The sequence below is a fragment of the Oculina patagonica genome, chromosome 7 (assembly GCF_052425735.1).
Source record: "Oculina patagonica isolate OP01 chromosome 7, crgOcupat, whole genome shotgun sequence".
NCBI classification, from domain to species: Eukaryota; Metazoa; Cnidaria; class Anthozoa; order Scleractinia; family Oculinidae; genus Oculina; species Oculina patagonica.
This window is the reverse complement of record NC_135764.1, coordinates 9,334,953-9,353,751: the sequence shown is the minus strand read 5'-3', so window position 1 is coordinate 9,353,751 and position 18,799 is coordinate 9,334,953. Positions and strand designations below refer to the sequence as shown.

Here is an 18,799-nt window from a genome sequence, read left to right as displayed (position 1 = left end):
TAACAAGATATATTCAGAAGAATGTTAACATTTTATTTTCGAATGAATGTGACTGATACTGAGGTTGCATGCAGTGTGTAGTTTAATGTAGTTATGTCCTACACAGCTTTGTAATTTTATGGTGTAAACGAATACTAATGTAATCATTCCAAATGATTTAGCCTCAAGTAAAGTGAGTGGCAGCCTCCAGGTCTGGTGTGAAAACAAACCGTTGTTTGAAAGAAACAAGTTTTAAAACTTTTAAGCAAACTCTTTGTACAAAAATAACGAACTGGGGAGCTCTATAACACTATAAGGAATCGTGTACGTATGTTTTCATTATAATACAATGAACTATTTTAGGCTTAAAAACATCTTTAAAACAAAGTAAGATACGTAGTTATTAACCTCTCTTAGCGAGTTTTGTAAATTCATTCTAACAATTCCTATGCTTTTTTTTTGCTAATAAAATAGTGTTTTGGGTTTTAAATTTGTCTTTGTCCATTCACAGTTCGTGCATAACACGGAGGTAAAATTAATATTTAATTAATAAGTCACATTATCTAGTGTTTTTTATACCATTGTTTTTCTCGCAGTGTACATGTAGGTTTACATCAAACTGTAGCCAACGCCTTCTTTGCATAGTGCTTGCTCATCCATTCAAGATAGGAGCACTCGGGAAGCTTCTTACGGTTATACGCCTCGTTGTAAGCAGTAGCACCCGGCATCTTTTCCATCGACTTCTCAAACCTCTCTTCCGGTTTCAGACACGTGCTTGGGCGTCCGCCTTCAGCTCCCTTAAAGTCTTGGGTCGTCACGGAACCGTCCGTGTGGAATTTCACCACGGGCTTGTGATAAGAGCTTCTCTCATGGAAATCACCGTAGCGGATGTATGGAACTTTGCTGTAAGGCTTGAATTGGTCGTTGTAAGCCGTCTCGTCGAAGAACTTTGCTTTGCTCTGTTCAATCCTCGAAGGTGGCCTTATCTTGGTTGCTTTAACTGCTTCTTTCTGTTTGAAATCTTCTTTGGTGATGGTGGTGGTGGCAAATTTCGTGTCCGGTGAAACGTAATCTCCGCCGTCCGGTTTGAGCAGTTTCGTGCGTTCAATCTTACTTGGATCCCACGTGATCTTGTAACACTGCTTATTGGTTGTCTCAAAATCACGTGCGTTGTCCATGGCCAATCGGAGTGTGGCAGGAGGGGGTGAAATGGGCTTAGGCGGCAGCGGCATTTTCGCGCCAAAACCTGGAAAGTCGCTCTTGGCTTGAGTGTCGCTCTGAAACTTCGCGCGCTTTTTCGTCTTCAGTGTCGGCTGGCGAATCGTCATTTCCGGTCTTGCGTCATTATCCGGCGTCTTGAATGCATCCTTGTGAACTGTTCTTAGAAAGTGATCTCCTTCGATGCCAATCGTCACTTGTGCCTCCTTGGGCTTGAACGCGTCGGGACGCGGCGCGAACTTGCCACGGTACACGTCTTGATTCCACGTCTTTACGTCATACTTGCCGTGTTTTTCAGGATAGAGAATGGCGCCTGTATAACACGGAAGCTCAGCAAACGGGGCTTGCGGGACGGGCACTTTGGGCGTGAACGTTTGGTTGTGAGTGGTAGCAGATTGAAATTTCAGTCCCTGATTTTGCTTGACAGTCTTTGGTCGGCTTATCTTCACCACTTGTGGTGGTCCGCGGTCAACGAAGTCTTGGGCGTAAACCGTCTTTCCGTCTATTTTCGCGTCCGGTCGTTTGTATTCTTCCTCAAACTAAACAAGAAAAGTAGAAAGGAACGAGCACATTTTAGTATCTGGTTAAAGGAAAGAACGAAACAGACAAATACAGGTTGATCAAACTACATTCATTGATATATTCTACTTTCACTGACTTATGTTAACCGCGCACTGTGATTGTAACCATTTGCACATATCGCGTATTATAATTTCATTTTTTTACGTTGTACCGTATTTTTTCGAATGAAAGTCCTCCGTCCTCGAACTAGCGCCAATGTGGAACGGCTTGATTTTATTTTTCTTCTTTCTAAAAGTGATATTTGCGGCAATTTCACTGATAGATTTTAACTTTTGAAACTACATGTACACTAGCAAAGTTAGGCTTTTTTCCGGGCTGCGTTTAGAAACGAGCCCTGAATCGCTTGGGTTCATTTTTATATGCACGAAAAAATAAATCCCAGAGGTAAAAAGCAATCATAAAACTTTATCTTCCTTTCATTTTACTTGTAGGTCAAATTTGTTTTTGATTAAAATAAAACAATGAGTCTGAGCATGGAATCGGACGGGGCAAACTGAAACAAAAAGGCAGGACATTTCATTGTGTTGCTACATGAATATAGAGCGTTTAGCACACAAGTTACCTTGCAGGTCCCTTGCGGATCAGGTTTCCTGGGAATGTATTCCGTTCTCTGAACAGTTCTGAAGTCCATGGGGGGTGGGTTGGGGTTCCTCAGCCGTGGCAGCGGTTTTCTCGCATTGCGTGGCTTCGCACCGTCGTGGAGGGTGTAGGTGTGCTGGTAATCCGTCTTAGCTTCAGCCAGTCCTGGTCGCTTGAACACTGCTTTCATTTTTTGTGAGTTCTTTGTGCAGCCGATGTGAGGATGGTATCCGCTAAAGAAAAGGTATAAAAGAAATAAGTTTAGGTTGTTGGTGCCAAGAAAATTCAAACTTGTCTTGCGTTGAAAAATGCGTGACGCCTGCGAAACAGCGACGACTAATGACACAAGTGTGACGGCTGCATTGTTTTCATTCCCCTTTTTTCCTTGTCATGCGAGGCAAGGAAGCTTGCAGAAAAATCGTTTCCCTCTTCTTTTCCTCCACGCGTGGTCCACGCTCGCGAACACGCGCTCCACGCGCTTGGCGTTTCGTTACATTGATTGCGTGACAAAAAAGGTTCAGAAATATACTGCATATAAAAAATATACAAACCGAAGAGAAATGAAATTTTACATGTAAAGCCAACAATTTTAAGCAACTCCCTTACGTTTATTCTAATCTCGATGATTTTATATACTAACACGGCTAATAAATTTATATACGATTATATTTAATTAAAACCGATTCAGACAAAAGGCACCAGACTCTAAAGTAGGATTAAAATTACAGATTTATTTAATTTAATAGTACATGTAGTCTCACAAATACAACCAGCGGCTGCCTAGTAGCAAATTATTTTCGATATAAAAGCCCTCAGAGAAATTTCAGAGAAATTCACCTCAAACGATTAACAATGAATCAATTAAGCTAACAAAACCTTTTTAAAATAAATTGATAAAAGTCTGAAAGCTGCACTCTGTTTACTTCGAAAATGCAAAACTTTTAAACACAACAGTACACGCGCGAACCTCAAAATTAATGTACTTAATCGACATTCCGCCATCTGCAATTTATAATTAAGAGACCAGTTAATGCACAATTTTAGCTTATTCTACTATCCTATCTCAAGATCCTTTTAGCTTTTTGTAAAAGTACAATAAAACATCTGTCAGCTGAGACAAGAATGCATGCCGAGTATAAATAATGTAACAGACGGGCTTGAGTTGTCTAACTTACCCACAATCGCACAATTCACAGACGCATTTGAGTCCCTTTTCTTTCAAAACCTTCTCTGTTTCTGCTGTGTATACCCTTGGTGCGGCCATATTTTCCTTCTTCACTCTTCAAAATCTATAAACACACACACAAAACTTTAGTCGGCAAGTAGATCGACAAATGTGATATGTTTGAAGTCGCGTTCGGATATTGTTGCCGAATTTCGTGACTTTTCACGCAGTCAATTACCTTCAAAAGGCGGATTTAACTTTCATCAACGCAAATCATTTATACCGTATGCCGATTCGTGAAAATCAAAGTCACTTTCGTCAGTTTACGTCCTGAGAAAATATTCACAAGTTGCCTCTTCAAGTGCGATCGAGTGTTGTGAGCAGGCGTTTACACGGTGTATGCCATTGCTATTGACAACCGCTTAGCTCGATATGAATATTTTGAATAATTGCCCCGCGGGACATATTCCCTTGGGTAAACGAAATGCCAAAATGGGCGTCGTTGATTGGGTATTGTGTTTGCATTATTGTTTATGGGCTATTATGCAATGTGATATACACGAGATAATTTATAATTACATTGGCAAATATTAATTCGCTTATTATTCCTGTTATTTGACCCTTTCGGATAAATTTTCGGACATGTTCGTAAAAGTCCGGCATGTTCGTAAATCGTCACGAAGAAAAGTCACATGACCCGAATACATTTCCCGCTCAAGATCAAATATGGCGGACGAACCGTGCAAAAACATCGTTCGCGAATTTTAGCGTGTAAAACAGATCGGAGTTATTGTGAAACTCCGTAATTTACGATAAGCGTGTAAGCTTTGGCGAAAATGGAATCTCCGAGGTCAAGCGCGATGAATCTATTGCCTTCGTCAACTGTTCGTCTGATTGCTAGTTCTCAAGTGATCACTTCTGTCAGTTCCGTAGTAAAAGAACTGATCGAGAATTCTCTTGATGCTGGTGCGACGAGCATTGAAATCAAACTGGTGAGTTTTTGTGAGTCATTGTCGTTATCTTTTGTGTTAACTATCTGGAGCAGATTTGAAATTCAAGAGATCATGCAAGCTTAGCTCGTATGGGCCCTATTTATTTCCATGTTATTGTAGGCGTGAACACAGTGTAAAGCTTATGTGATCCACTATAGGAAAAGTTTCTTAACATTCCCATGCAGAGTAAGAAAAAAAAAGAAGAGTAAAAAAATATGCCAAAATAACACCTTATCAATATGTGATTAAGTTCGGTGAAGGTTCTTTCACAGTGACCATGATGCAGCAGGGAAAATTTAACTGTCGTTTTCTTAAAATAAATGATGCTGATCCAGGGTGCCAGTATAAAGCTTATATAAAAGAAATAAGATTATCTGGTCGCCCAAAGACAAAAGTTAGTCGCCTGAGGCACCTGGGCACCCTTAGAGCACAGCCCTGACAGGTCTTGCTATGTCTCATGTTATTCTAGGATGGATGGGGCTTGGAAAGAATCGAAGTTCGTGACAATGGCTGCGGCATTAAACCTGAAGATGCTCCCTTTATGGCTCAAGCACATTACACTTCAAAAATATCAAGCGACAACGACTTAAAATCCCTCCAGACTTATGGTTTCCGAGGTGAGGCTCTAGGGTCGCTTTCGTCAGTTAGCAATGTATCCATTTTGACCAAGACAGACTCTGAAGAAGTTGGCATGCTGTACACGCTAGAGCGCAATGGTAAAATAGGAGCCACTCAACCAAAACCTACTACTACTGGTACAACTATTACAGCAATAAACTTATTTAAGAACCTCCCTGTCCGAAAACAATTCTCCAGCAACAGCAAAAAATGTAAAGATGAGTTAAAAAGAGTTGAGGACTTGGTGATGGCATACGCATTAATACATCCCACCCTGCGGATCACCTTACGGCATAATAAGGCTGTTGTCTGGCAGAAGAGTAAAGTTGCAGATCAAAGAACAGCTTTATTGTCTGTTTTTGGGACATCATTGTTGGCGCAAATGGGTGTGATAGAGTTTCATGATGAAAATAACAGTGGTATTCATGTACTTGGATATCTTCCAAGGCCTGGATATGATTTGGAAATTACTGGACGTGCAGTGAATGACAGATGTTTTATCTTTTTTAATGGGAGGCCTGTGAATATGAAGCAAATTTCTCAGGTGTGTTTGTGGATGATAACTAGTGCAATCTTGTAAATCATGTGAGATTTAGTAACAGTCTGAAATGACAGAAATATACTTTAAATACAGTAAATTAGTTAAAAAAAGTTATTTTGTACCTATCGAAACAACATTTAAATTCTTGGATAAATGCGCATAAACCAACGAAAACTGGTACTTGTACAGTGTATATTATTTTTTTGTAGCATTAGATTTGAATAGTACCATGACAGGAAAATATATACCGGTAAAATAAAATATAAAAAATATAATAAAAATATATAAATTTATAAACTTCTCAGTGAAAATATATTTTCAAAATGTTTTAATATTTTGTAGCACAAAATTCTGGTTTAAAGCCAACTGGCCTATTACCAGCTTCCATGTGTATATCTGGGATTGATAGGGGGTGTTTTGTTTTTTATTAAACTGGACTTTAGCAGACCTACATGTATTGGTACATGTAAGTTTCCACTTCCAGGGGGTTGTCATTCATGTATATGTAAGTTACAGGGGTGCTTTTTTTTTTTGGGGGGGGGGGTGTTCTTTTTTAACCAAGATATCTAGTGTGTTTTATGTCTCACTTTGATTTCTGTCTTCATTTTGCAGCTGATCAAGCAATACTACAACAAACAAACAGCTGTTTCATCCAACAGATACCCTGTTGCATTTTTAAGTGTGAACATTCCTCCAGAAGTCCTTGACGTCAATCTGGAACCTAACAAAACCAGTGTGATGTTGACAAACAAAGATGAACTAATGACAATTTTAACTAACCTATTAGAAGAGTTTTATTCTGATGAGAAAAACAAGCTCCCCTTAAGCAAAGGTACTGATTGTAACAGCACTACAGAAAAGAGCATTGCTGTAATTGGGAAACTTGGTGACATCACAAACACTTGTGGCTTGAATGGAGAAGTTGCTACTCATGCATCCAGCAACCTAGGTGAGAAAAGTAAAGAAAAAGAAAGATCTCTTCATTTGGACAAAAGTATAGTGCCAGAGGACACCCCAAGCTTGGAACATGAAGTTGAAGAGACTTACAACGAGCAAGTAAATACAAGAAGTGACAAAAATAATACACAAGAAAATACTTTGAGTAATAAGAATGATTTGCAGACTGAGAGAGAGAAATCATCCCATCATGAAGGAATAAGCCCAACCAACCAAACAGATAAACTGCCAAGTTCAGTTGTAGCCCAGAAGGCAACAATAAATCAAGCAGTTTCTTTACCTTCTTCCCAGCAAGAAGACACATGCATGTTGTCTCCAACAGATTCTTTGCAATCTGTAGAACTCTGTGAGACATTTAGTGACAAGACTTTGTGTGAAGTTAGTGAGTCAACATGTAATATGGAAAACAATGTGTGTAGCTCCTCTATAGAGCCCAGCAGTGTCGCAGAAAATGGTAATTCTGAGACTGGTCACAGCGTGTCAAATTTGAACAATGAAAAGAGCAACAGGCTTAACAAATTACCAGTAACGAAAACAGCAAACACTGGAAATAGCTCAAATGCAACTGACACTGATGGAAAACCAAAAGGAAGTCAAGAACTGTCTAAGAATAGAACACTGGTATGCAATCCTTCCAATAGCCCCTCGCTTGGAAACTCATTTTCTCTCGACTTGGATGATCTGTTTGAGGATTCTGACTTGGATCTCATTAGTATAGACTCCAACTTGAAAACACCAGGCACATCAAACCATGTGCGCAATTTAGAGAAAGATGCCTCTGTAGAAATGCCTTCCTCTGCAACAGAGGAGGAGACTGCCTCTGTAACCAAACCATCAACAACAGTTACTGTTTCATCTGGAACAACAAAGGCTCAGTGTAGCGACAAAGAGTGGAGCATGGGACGAGGAATTGTGGATAAGCAAGGGAACCCTGTACAGGTACAGTTTACATGTATAACAGTGATCAGCATCTCATTTCTCCTTGCCATACATTGTCAAACAGTTACAGTATAGGTGGTGGGAATAAATGAAATCATTAACAAGGAGACATGGCAGAATTTGCTTCAAAATATTATCCTTGATTCTCGCCAATTGTCTTAACATGCAAGGAGGAAAAAATAGAAAAAAAAAATGAATAAGTTTATAAGGCAGGGTGAACAAGGAATTACAAAGGGTTGAATTCTCTTTGCTCCCACCAAAAGTAATGATTATGATTACACACTTTCTATTATTATGGCTGTATGTGGGGTCATGTACAATGTTTTTGACCTGATATCCCCTTATCTTGAACATTGAATACATGTACATGTTAAGCTGTTGTCTTATGGATCTTTCAGCTTGTCATAAAATTAATAACCGCAGGGTGTTCTGTAATCTCAAAAAAGAAGAGGAACAAACTCATTCCAGATGAGTGCAAATGACTGTTACAATAGTACATGTATTACAGGGATGTAGCCTGGAACCCTGTCTAGAATGTTGTATACTGTCACTGTATTATTATTATTTTTCTTTTTACAATCATTATTTTCATTCTCATTCAAGTCTCAATACGTGAGTAATAAAATATGTTTTACTACACAAACTATAAATATACATAATTTATTGATATTTCAGCCTGTTACCTTGGTTACCCCTGGTCCTCCACGGCAGATATCTGTTAATAGAACACCTGTTTTTAGTACCCCTCTACATGGAAAGAGGAAGCTTTCATCTGATCAGGTACATAGGAAAGAATCAAGATTATTTAATTTATCTGGTAGAACAGGGTTTATTTTTTTTTCTTCTTGCTGCAATAACAACTCAGAACAATTATTACAAACTCTTTCGGCAAATCCTCAGCTGGGAGGAGGGGGTTGGCGTAATGGGTTTGCTCCATTGACAGGCAAGTGAGACACTTGGCTGCTTATAAACTTCAAGTTAATAAAGGTGAATAAACTGCCATAGTAAATTTGGAAAGGCTAACTTTAGGAGCATTTGCTCTACAATGCACTTCTGAGCAAAGAAACATGGTCTGAGAGAAAGGGCAAATTAATGCTGAGAAGGTCATAATTCCAAAATGGCTACAGCCATTTATTTTCATTCATTAACTTCCAGTTTATTATCAGCCAAGTAGGCTCAGTACAATAGCCAAGGGAGTGGTGAAAGTGTTTTCTTGGGGGGGAAAGAGGGTGGGGAGGGGGTGGGGGGCATAATAGAGTTTTTAGCATCATCTTATATTGGTACATTGTAACATGTTAAAAGGAATTTATTTATTTTTTTCATTCTATTTTTCTTAGGACAAGTCAAGGTTGTCTCTGTCTAGTAAGAAGATAAAGAAAATCCCAGAGGTTTGTCTTGTTTGTGTTTACATGGCTTGACGTTTACAGGGGACTGATTTTGTTTGTAATGTGATCTGTTGGTAGACTATGAGAAGTCTCCTAGTTTTCTCAGGGTCAGTCGACAGTGCACAACTGGCAAAGCAACATTCAAAGTGAAGTTATTTTTGTGTGTGTTTGCGTGCTTTTGTACATGTACTCTACTTACAGTACCCTGCGCGTATTCAACTCCACTATTTACTAAGCCCAAAAAGTAAAGTCATCAAATGGCCACTGGGGAAAACTATTAACTTGGAGGGTTGATGTACACTCAGACTGTACCTCGGGGCTCAAAATAACGGCCAGTCAATGGACAATGTCCAGCCAAGATGACAGTTTGTCAGGAGAAACGTTCGATTTGCTGGTCATTTTGACCGGCCATGACCAGACCAAAAAAAAATTGTTATGCCAATTATTTATAATGTTAATTCTAACAACTTATTTTAACCTTAACTCGTGGAGCGATTTAATACACAGTATCAAAGCAACCTCTACATTAAAACCGCAGGTAACTCCAAAGTCTTATCTTTAATTGCCAATCTGAAATACATGAAGTACAAATGTCATTCCAATTCGGAAAATATGGTACATCTTTTTTTGATCCGTGCAGTTCTGTTCAGGTCAGTATTATAATTTAGTATAATGCAAACTTCAGCAAAAAGAACGTGCACGGAAAAACGTTCAAAGCTTGGTAACTAGGTATTTCATTCGAGCGCGAAAGCGGGAAAACAACGTGACAGATGTTTCCATTTTGTCTCAGTTAAATGACCTGTCGGCATCACATCTTACAAGGGTACTTAGAAACTAACTAGAAAAAAAAAATTGGCAGGCAAAACAGTGAAGAGATGGCGGGTCCTTTTCTATCATGCGAACAAAGACAATTCAACAAAAGGCAAAAGTAACTACTACCTCTGCTACTACTCTCAATATTTTGATCGGTCAAAAACGACACGTGACCGAGCTAAAATCGGTTTTGCCGGTCAACATGACCGGCAACTATCCAAAAATTATTTTGAGCCCTGCCTCGGGAACTCAACTAAAAATTAATATAACAATTACTGGTATCAACTTTTCAGATCACAAACCAGCCACTCATAAACAAAGTGATGTCGCCTAATCCACTGCAAAGAAAACTGCTCTACAAGAAAACAGAAATTCCATTTTCTTTGACTGATGTAAAGGAGTCAGTGAAGAGAAAGACAGATCCGAGGTTTGTACTATGTCCAGATCATGTTTGACATTACCACTGTGTTAGCATCTACAGTTGATGTAGCAAAGATTTCATCAACATTATTTCCCTTTGCAGGTCAATAGAAGATTCCAATTCAGACCATTTGATTGGTCGACTGGATCCCTGGGGAGTTTGGCTGCTGCGCAGAGGAACTGATCTTGTATGCGTCAATCAATACAGGTAACCTCTACTCCAGTCTCGCCAATTTACACTTTTCGTTCACTCTCTTTAGTGTGCGTCACACAGTTGTTTGAATGTCAGCTGTGAGAATTTGATGGGAGGCGCGGTGGCCTAATGGTCACCGCGGGGGGGGGGGGGGGGGGGGGGACCCTGCGATGGACTAGCATCCCATTCAGGGGGGAGTAGAAATATTCCTAGCCGCTTAATGCTACGGAAACTGGGATAAGCTCCAGTAGTGTGGGCCCCTTGGCTCGTGGCTTCTCCTTTATGAGAATTTAGAAGTTGATGATTGTGTTTGTTCTTATCACCTGTTTTCTTGACAATGTACACATACTGTATTCACTATTGATGTTCTTATAACGAGAAATTTGATGTAAACCACTTTCAGGGGTTTACAAAAGGATTATTTAATAAGGTGCACTTGCACAGGAGAACCACCATTATTATTCAGCAAAAATTGTGGGGATGCCCAAACATGATCAGAAGGATCAGAAGGCCCTGTTATCTGTCAACCAGACATGACAGATATCCTCTGTTATTATTCAACAAATGTGCGCACTGCCCAACATATATGGTCAAAATTTTAACGTTATCTGTCATCCATACATAACAGATATCCTGCAATTTACATAGGTTGTGAAGATTCTTCCGAAGTCCGTCTTGTAAAGTGCTGCATAATTACAGTTTTTCTATCTGAAAAGTGTGTTTTGTTGACAATTTGTTGAATAATAAAACAATAATCCTGGTCAATCTTGCAGAATATCATCTGATTTTAGCCATCTCGGCCTACGGCCTCGCCGGCTAAGTATCAGGTGATATTCTGTGTGATTTTGCAGGATAATTGCTAAATATATACATGTACACGTACATGTATGTTGGCAAAATTCATCCGACTTTTTGCAAAATGCTCAATAACCACAGTTTATTTAGCTTTACAATCTATTTTGTTGACAATTTGTTGAATTTTATCCTGGTCAAACTTGCAGAATGTCATCTGATTTTTGACAACTCGGCGTATGGCCTTGTCATGTAAGTTTTGGGCAATATTCTGCAGAATTTCACAGAACAATTGTGTAATGCAGTTAAGGTGATCATAAGGTGGTCATGACTGTAAATTAAAATCAAGTGAATGTATTGAATATTGCATATTATTATATAAAATGCAGTGGTATAGCGAGAGGTAGCAAATCGAGAAAAATGGTATCACACATGTGTGGATAAAAATGATATCCACACATGTGTGATATCATTTTTGACCAATCAGCTTGCAGAGTTTGCCATGTTTCAATGCTTAATGAGCCAATTGAAAGCTTATCGATATTACAACTGAATGTAGGTCGAAACATCTTCGGATCTTCCTCGGCAATGTTGGGTAGTCTTCGGAACTCTTCAGAAAAATTCAGAAAATTTTGGGAAACATTCATACGACCTTCGGACAACATTTTGAAAATCTTCGGAAATTTTATGAAAATGGTCGAAAATCTTCGGAAAATCGTCAAAAACATCATAATTAGAAGGTTTATATAATAAACAGAATAATACATGGTTGCTTGGATCTTCTCGTGTTTGAAACCGACTCGGATATCTCACTCGTTCGCTGTGCTCACTCGTGGGCTATCGATTTGAACACTCAAAGATAAATTTCATAACTCCACGCAACCATGTATTATCCTCTATTTATAATATTGAATATTACTGAATATTCATTTTGTTTTTTTGTGCTTAAGAATTCAAGAGCAACTTCTTTTTCAACGTTTGATGGCTTGTCATTCTCTGCCTAAAGAAGGACTAAAACATCCAATTACTTTGAACGAGAGGTAAATATGCAAAGGTAATACATAGGTGGTATAAAATGATTAAAGGATAAAAATTATTATAAGACAACGTTCTGAAAAGTGAGCGTTTTGGAGTTTAGACCATCATCAGGGGTTTGACATAGATGTTTTGTTAGCACTGTTTTCGGCCTTCTGCTTATTAATTAAACAAACAAGTGATTTATGGAGTGCTTAGACATAACACGAGCGTTTGTTCTGTCTTTTTTTTTTTTCAAAGAATTGTTGGTGGTCCTGACTGTTGGAGGACGTTGTGTAACATGAGCAGCAAGTGTGACCCACCAGACACAACAAGGTATAGTAATTGGGCCACCATGCGGGTGGTATTGTTATGCAACCTTGAAGTACAGCTGTAGGGTTTTTGCAAAACATCTTAAGTTTGCTTATCAGATCAGTATGTGACTCTGACCATCATAGTCCCTGACTCTAATCCCTGGCTTAGTAAGTTACATGTAAATAAAATTTAATTATAGAAAAGTTAGATACGGAGCTGTGCTCTAGCAGAGCCCAGGTGCCACAGGTGGCTTACTTTTGCCTTTGGGTGATTTATATAAGTTTGCTATCCTGAAAGCTTTTAAGAGCTGGGCACCCAAGATTTCTTACAGAAGAGCTTTTAAGCATCCTGCAGTTATTCTCAGAGCACAGTTTTGAGAAAGAGAGGAACTAATAACCAGCACTTTTAATTTTAACATTTTGAGTCTAGAAATGACACGTTGATCTCTTGTAGATGGATTGACGATGAGAGATTAACCTCAAATGGATTCGATGTCTGTTTGAAGACAGGTGAGAACACGTACAACTGTACTATAAAATAGCCTTCAGCGACATTAGCCGCTAATTTGACAAGTCTTGCATTTCAGGCAACGTTTGATATATTTCCCGTTTAGCCACGTTCTCTTAATTTTACCCAACCTGCTGTAACTTCGCGCTGGTACCCTTTTTGAACTGCTCTTTTTACTTCTGGGAAAAGGCTTTGGTTCCACCACCCCCCCCCCCCCCCCCCCCCGCTATTGTTTGCAAGTGATCCTGTCGACATTTGCACTCTCAACAGTAGAACGGTTTAGACCCACCCAGATGTAAATTCAATTGGGAACACATACACAAAGTCATCTCTTGAGAAGTTTCTGCCTCGAATCCTTTTAAAGGTGATATCTGCAGGATGTGAACTAAGCATTTTATCGTTCTGTCTTCAGATGCAGAAAGTGGAGAAACCAAAGTAGAGCTGTACCAAATGTCCACTAGCATACCATTCTATGGCGTACCAGATCTGGCAGAAGTGCTAGGTAAGCCGGTTGAGATCACTTGCCATATTTGGATGAACAAGTTTATTGCCGTTCGGATCGGTATAAGGCAAAAACGAAACAACAATTTCAAGAACAACAAAACAAACAAAACAAAACTTGCCAATGTTACTTTTTTGCCCACCAGGGAGCATGTTCAATGTTGCAAAACGCGTTTATCTTTTGATTGAAGTCGTTACATAGAAATTCGTTACATAGAAACTCAATACAGTTTACGCACTAACACAAAGTTACATTGCCGAAACTGTTTGACGCGTTGCATTTCTTCGTGCATGTTAAATATACAAATGTATTAGTACTGCACATTGTTCATTGTATATATTTGAGCGGATTTGCAAGAACCTGGTCGCCCACAAGCCAAATTACTCCAAGCTGTTACAAGTCCCCGGGCCTCCCCCCTGGCTAGAGATTGGCACGTCACCAGCCCACGTGACACCTGACACAGCAGCCAGGTCCCTTCTCAGCAGGGAACCCTCAAGCAATGTCAATCAAAATATTCAACAGCCCCTCACAGGCATTCAAAATTTAACACTAACATACTAAAAAAATAAACACTCCAAGCTGTTTACAAGTCCCCAGGCCTCCCCCCTGGCTAGAGATTGGCACGTCACCAGCCCACGTGACACCTGACACAGCAGCCAGGTCCCTTCTCAGCATAGTCCAGGCATTTTATCGCATAAAATAGGTCAACCTGTTACTAATTGCAACAGAACGTTTTTTAACGCCTTTTGGTCCAGGAATATGTCCTCTATAACATATCAAAAGTCTCTCAAAATCTGAGCAGGGGAAAGTGACTAAAAACGGTTTTTATAGGACCCTATATAATGCAGCATGGAAATGAGGCGGCCTGTACTATCTGCTGTGTCGCTTGAGTTTAATGCCACGTGCAGCATGGGCTAGCAGAGAAAGAAAGATTTTTCTTGTGTTTTCCTGATAGGTTAGTCCATTTACATGTAGATAAGATCAGATTATTGCTTTAATAAGATGATTAAATCTATAAAAATACACAAATCGACACAAAGCTTGTAGAAAGCGTCTGCGCTGTTAATTATCCGTTTGAGGTATTAAGCGTATGAATTTGTTTTCCGCTAGCAAAGTTAAAATATAAAAAAGAAGTTTTTATGCTTAAATAAACATGGATGTTATGTGCTAACGTTATGCAGTTCTGACTGTAGTGAATCCCAAATTGAGTTTCAACTCAGTGTACGAAAAACTGATATTCCATTTGATCGCTTCGCGCTTCGTACGTTATCTTTTTCTCATAACTTCGAAATCTCTGAATGAAAAACTTTTCTAAAACGAAAATTCATCTGAACAATAAATGCTTTTTGAGCACAAAACAATTTGCCTAAAATTCATTTTCACTTAAGACTTAATTTGGCAAGAATAGAACCAAACTTTATCAAAAACTCAAGAAAGCCAATTTAGTCACGTTTACGCAATCAACCTAGACGTTTCCGAGTACCACAAAGCTTGACGTCTTTTACACGTTCCCATCTGCCTGTAATTTCAGAAAACAAGTTTCTCAACTATGGATGACACAGAAAAGTGTGATATTTGTAAAAAAAAAACTTCGACGGCGAGGGCGAGGTCGTAACGCTAAGAGGAAAGGGAAGCACGGGATTTAATCGGGCGAGTACAGAGCGAAATGATTCTAACACTACGGTTTCTGGGTAGCAGGTTCATCAGAACTGCCGGCGAGAATATTGTCTGCCAAGTAACATCAAGCGAGCCAAGAAAATTCTTACGTCTGAAACAACTAGTAATCGTCGCTCTCTAACTCGCCAAGTAGAACAATGTTTCTCATTCAAAACTGACTGTTTCTTTTGTGACGCCAAAGTTGAGTTCGGGGAACAGAGAAAAAGACTGGGGGAAGCGTTCAGGGTTACAACAATTGAAATAAAAGACACGATATTGAAAATTTGTTCAGTGAGAGGGGACGAGTGGTCTGATATGATAAGTGCTAGACTTTTAAATGTGCATGATTTGCCTGCTGTTGACGCGGTTTACCCATGACCTGCAGTGTAAACTTCCACACAAAGAGGAAATTACCTAAAGTTTCTGAAGTGGATGAGCAACTGACTGTCAAAAAGAGGAAAGTTGGTCGTCCCCAGGATAAAGAATGTAATTGGCGGTCAATTGGTTCCCGTTGCGACGGACCTGCCGCCTGCGCCAGACTCGCTTCTACAGTTAATCCGATACAACTGTTTGTCTGACTGCCGCACTATGAGGTACATCTGCCTTAAGAATGGTATGCAGTGTTCCCCAGCCTGCGGCCAGTGCAAAGGGTCCGCGTGCACTAACTTTACCAACGCCCTGGAATACGACAGTGAAGATCGGAAGACTTACTTGAATAGCATGACTGTGTAGATTACAATTCAAGAATGACTCTATCTCTAGCTTGAAGATAAGTGATACACGTGTCTTGGCCACTGTAAACTTTCGAATAACTTAGCATTTTAAAAATTGCTCTTTTATGGGTCTTTATTTAAAGATTAAGGCCAGGGAAAGATTGTATTAAGAGTATGTTCATAATTTTAAAGAAAAGGCATGACTTATACCAATAAAACAGCCGTAAACAGCAACTTCCTGTTTATAGCCTCGTTTTCATGTTGCAGCAGAAAGCGAGTTAGAAGTTGATCGTATTTGGAGGTGTTCCCACACTTGAATCTTTAGAGACTTTTAGTATGTTATTGTATAGGTCATTTCTAACTAGTTTACGTTGAGAAAGCTTCTGTTGCAATTAGTAGTAGGTCTGATTACAAAATGCCTGGACTAGCAGGGAACCCTCAAGCAATGTCAATCAAAATATTCAACAGCCCCTCACAGGGCATTCAAAATTTAACACTAACATACTGAAAATTTAACACAAACGGGCCCAAGCGTCGAAAGACAAACCCTCCCCTCCCCCCTGCTTTTGACAGCTAGTCCGCCAGCCAGGCACCAGCGGATAGCTAAGACCCTGGGCCAGGTCACCAGAACACTGGTGACGGAAGCCCCCCTCAAGTTAAGGGCACCAGCTGGGCTTGGACTCGGGCTTCGCCCTTGGGCCAATATTCGCCCAGTACGGCCCTCGCGCGTGTTTAATAAGATATATATATTTTGTTTTTATTATTAATTTCTCATTTATCTTTTTAGAACTTGCTTGTCAAAAGGACACAAGTGATTCCAATTCTCTATCAAGTTGCAGACCCTTCAAGGTTGTGCACTATCTACAGGTATTTTTCATCGCTTTTTAACGTTGTCATTACGCTCAGTTTAATATACTGTAAAAGTCATCTCTTTGCTCATCATTTCAGTCTTTGTTGTTTGTATCTATTGTTTAGGGCGAGGCGGTGCGAGTCGCACGGACCCTTAGTTCCCGGATGAATAGGACTGAAGTGGATGAGCTACTGTCCCGGATGGAAGAGCAAATTTCTGAGGACGCGAAAACATGCGTTCATGGCCGACCATTCTTTGAAAAGATCGCGAAAATTCCGCAAGAATGAACAATGGAGAAAAAGTGAAATCCGTCTATAAAAAAAAAAACAGTTATGGTTCTAGAAGAAATTGAAGAATGATTACAGTGATATTTTTGTAATGAACTATACAAAGTGAAAGGAAATCGTGATTAGCTTAAAGAGACGTGTTACCAAAATAGATTTTACATTACCACAAGTTCAAAACTGGAAAAGGCTACTCTACGTTGTACGAAAATGTTCTTGTTTTGGAAAAAAATGTAGGAATGCATTGTCTGATCATTGGCCTTTTACTCGTTGTAGCAGGATTTCTATAAACTTTAGATGTTGCCATCTTTCTCCCTGGTTCACAAAGTAAACTGTTTGTTGTCACAATAGAAGTGTTGATAGATTTTTGATGTCTTGCTTGGTGTTCTGCAGGCAATTCAAACACCTAAAGTTCTATAATTATGGAGTACTGAAACAAACCAGTTGAAATTTAAAGACAATAAATATGGATGTCCCATCGACCGACCGAGCAAACGAACAACCGACGAACGAATAAATGGGCATGTAGTTAGCGAAGAAATTATGGATCTAAATGACAAAACCATAGCTTAATTACAAATATGTCTCCTAGTGTTATAATTAAAAGTCAGAAATAAACCAGCATGCCAAATTAAGAAAAATTCTTATACTCGTGACACCTATTTTTTGCTAGAGTATTCAGAAATATAGGTAACTCAGCGTTTACGTGAATGGGGGCAGGCAGCTCAAGTTACAAATAACGATCTCTCGGTGGTAAATATTATCCTAGAAAAAAAAATGCGCGCCTTTGTAGTAAACTAAAATCGTCATTCTTGTTTGTTTTTCACTTTCGAACATTTCGTCCAAGATTGGTAAATTACCAATATAATAGATACATGATAATAGAAACTGAAACACATAAACGTTCATAGTACGCTTGTATGAGATCTTAAGACAGTGGAGGGAGACAGGAGGCCGGGAGCCTGTGAGAATAGGGGACGGGAGGGAATTCCCAAGGTGCCCCTCTCCCCCCTCCCTCCCCACCCCCCCGGTTCACACACATACGTACACAAAATGACAATCTGAAATTCTCGACACATTACAATGTTTTGCTATACAAAATAATTTTATTGTTGCTGTTCTAGTTAGGAGGAAAAATACAGTGACAATAATAAATTAAATTTGTACGTACAGATATCTTTGCAAACCTCAACATTTTCACATGTAATCATAACATTTAAGTTTCATGTTTTCATCCCAGTCCTCGTTCTGTTTTCGTTCGTAGCTTTTATAGATTAGAAATGCATTCGTCTCATCCATAAGCAGAAGATTATACATATAGTTCATCCATGATTCTACTAGAGGCAAACCAAGTTTCACGAGAACTGCTCTTCTAATTCTTTTCCAGAATCGCTCGATGTCGATTCTTGTCTTTGCCTTTTCAAAGTGGCGAGCCCAAACTTCTTCTTCTTCCATGAACTTGCAAACATGATTCTCTTGACCAGGGTCATCCGTCTGGCAAGCTTCACAACACCGTCTCAATTCTTCGTGCACCAAGCGATTCATTTCTCCTGCAAATTCATCTTGTATAATGTCCGCTATTTTATTCCGTAGAAGTAGCGCTTGAAGCAAATTTCCATTTTGGTGTGAAAGACACATAGTTTCAACCACGATCTTCGACTATTTACAATAATTTTTTTCTTCGTCTCCAATGTAACAAACCTTCTTCTCCTGCTAAGCTAACAGAACTGTGCAAATTTTATAATATTTATACACTACGCTCATTACGTTGTGCTCCAAAAATAA

The 18,799-nt window shown here is 39.3% G+C and overlaps 2 protein-coding genes across 3 annotated transcripts; one reads left to right on the top strand and one right to left on the bottom strand.

The window, feature by feature from the left end:
• Positions 1 to 53: 53 nt before the first annotated feature.
• On the bottom strand, positions 54 to 3,931 carry LOC144661036 (uncharacterized). Its single transcript, XM_078521749.1, has 4 exons — positions 3,762 to 3,931; positions 3,534 to 3,647; positions 2,342 to 2,591; positions 54 to 1,736 (listed from the first exon to the last, which is right to left on the bottom strand). Exons 2-4 carry the CDS (start codon positions 3,620 to 3,622, stop codon positions 594 to 596), a joined length of 1,482 nt encoding a protein of 493 aa, XP_078377875.1. The 5' UTR covers positions 3,623 to 3,647; positions 3,762 to 3,931; the 3' UTR covers positions 54 to 593.
• Positions 3,932 to 4,250: 319 nt separating this feature from the next.
• LOC144659619 (PMS1 protein homolog 1-like) lies at positions 4,251 to 18,247 on the top strand. Of its 2 annotated transcripts, XM_078520090.1 has the most exons (13): positions 4,251 to 4,515; positions 4,985 to 5,677; positions 6,287 to 7,570; positions 8,246 to 8,350; positions 8,908 to 8,958; positions 10,062 to 10,195; positions 10,292 to 10,396; positions 12,124 to 12,213; positions 12,449 to 12,523; positions 12,956 to 13,011; positions 13,422 to 13,511; positions 16,668 to 16,747; positions 16,856 to 18,247. In XM_078520090.1, the coding sequence occupies exons 1-13, from the start codon at positions 4,360 to 4,362 to the stop codon at positions 17,015 to 17,017; spliced, it is 3,081 nt and encodes a 1,026-aa protein (XP_078376216.1). In that variant the 5' UTR covers positions 4,251 to 4,359; the 3' UTR covers positions 17,018 to 18,247. The 2 variants fall into 2 exon arrangements, with proteins under 2 accessions (XP_078376216.1, XP_078376217.1); XM_078520091.1 differs by lacking the exon at positions 4,985 to 5,677.
• Positions 18,248 to 18,799: the final 552 nt, after the last annotated feature.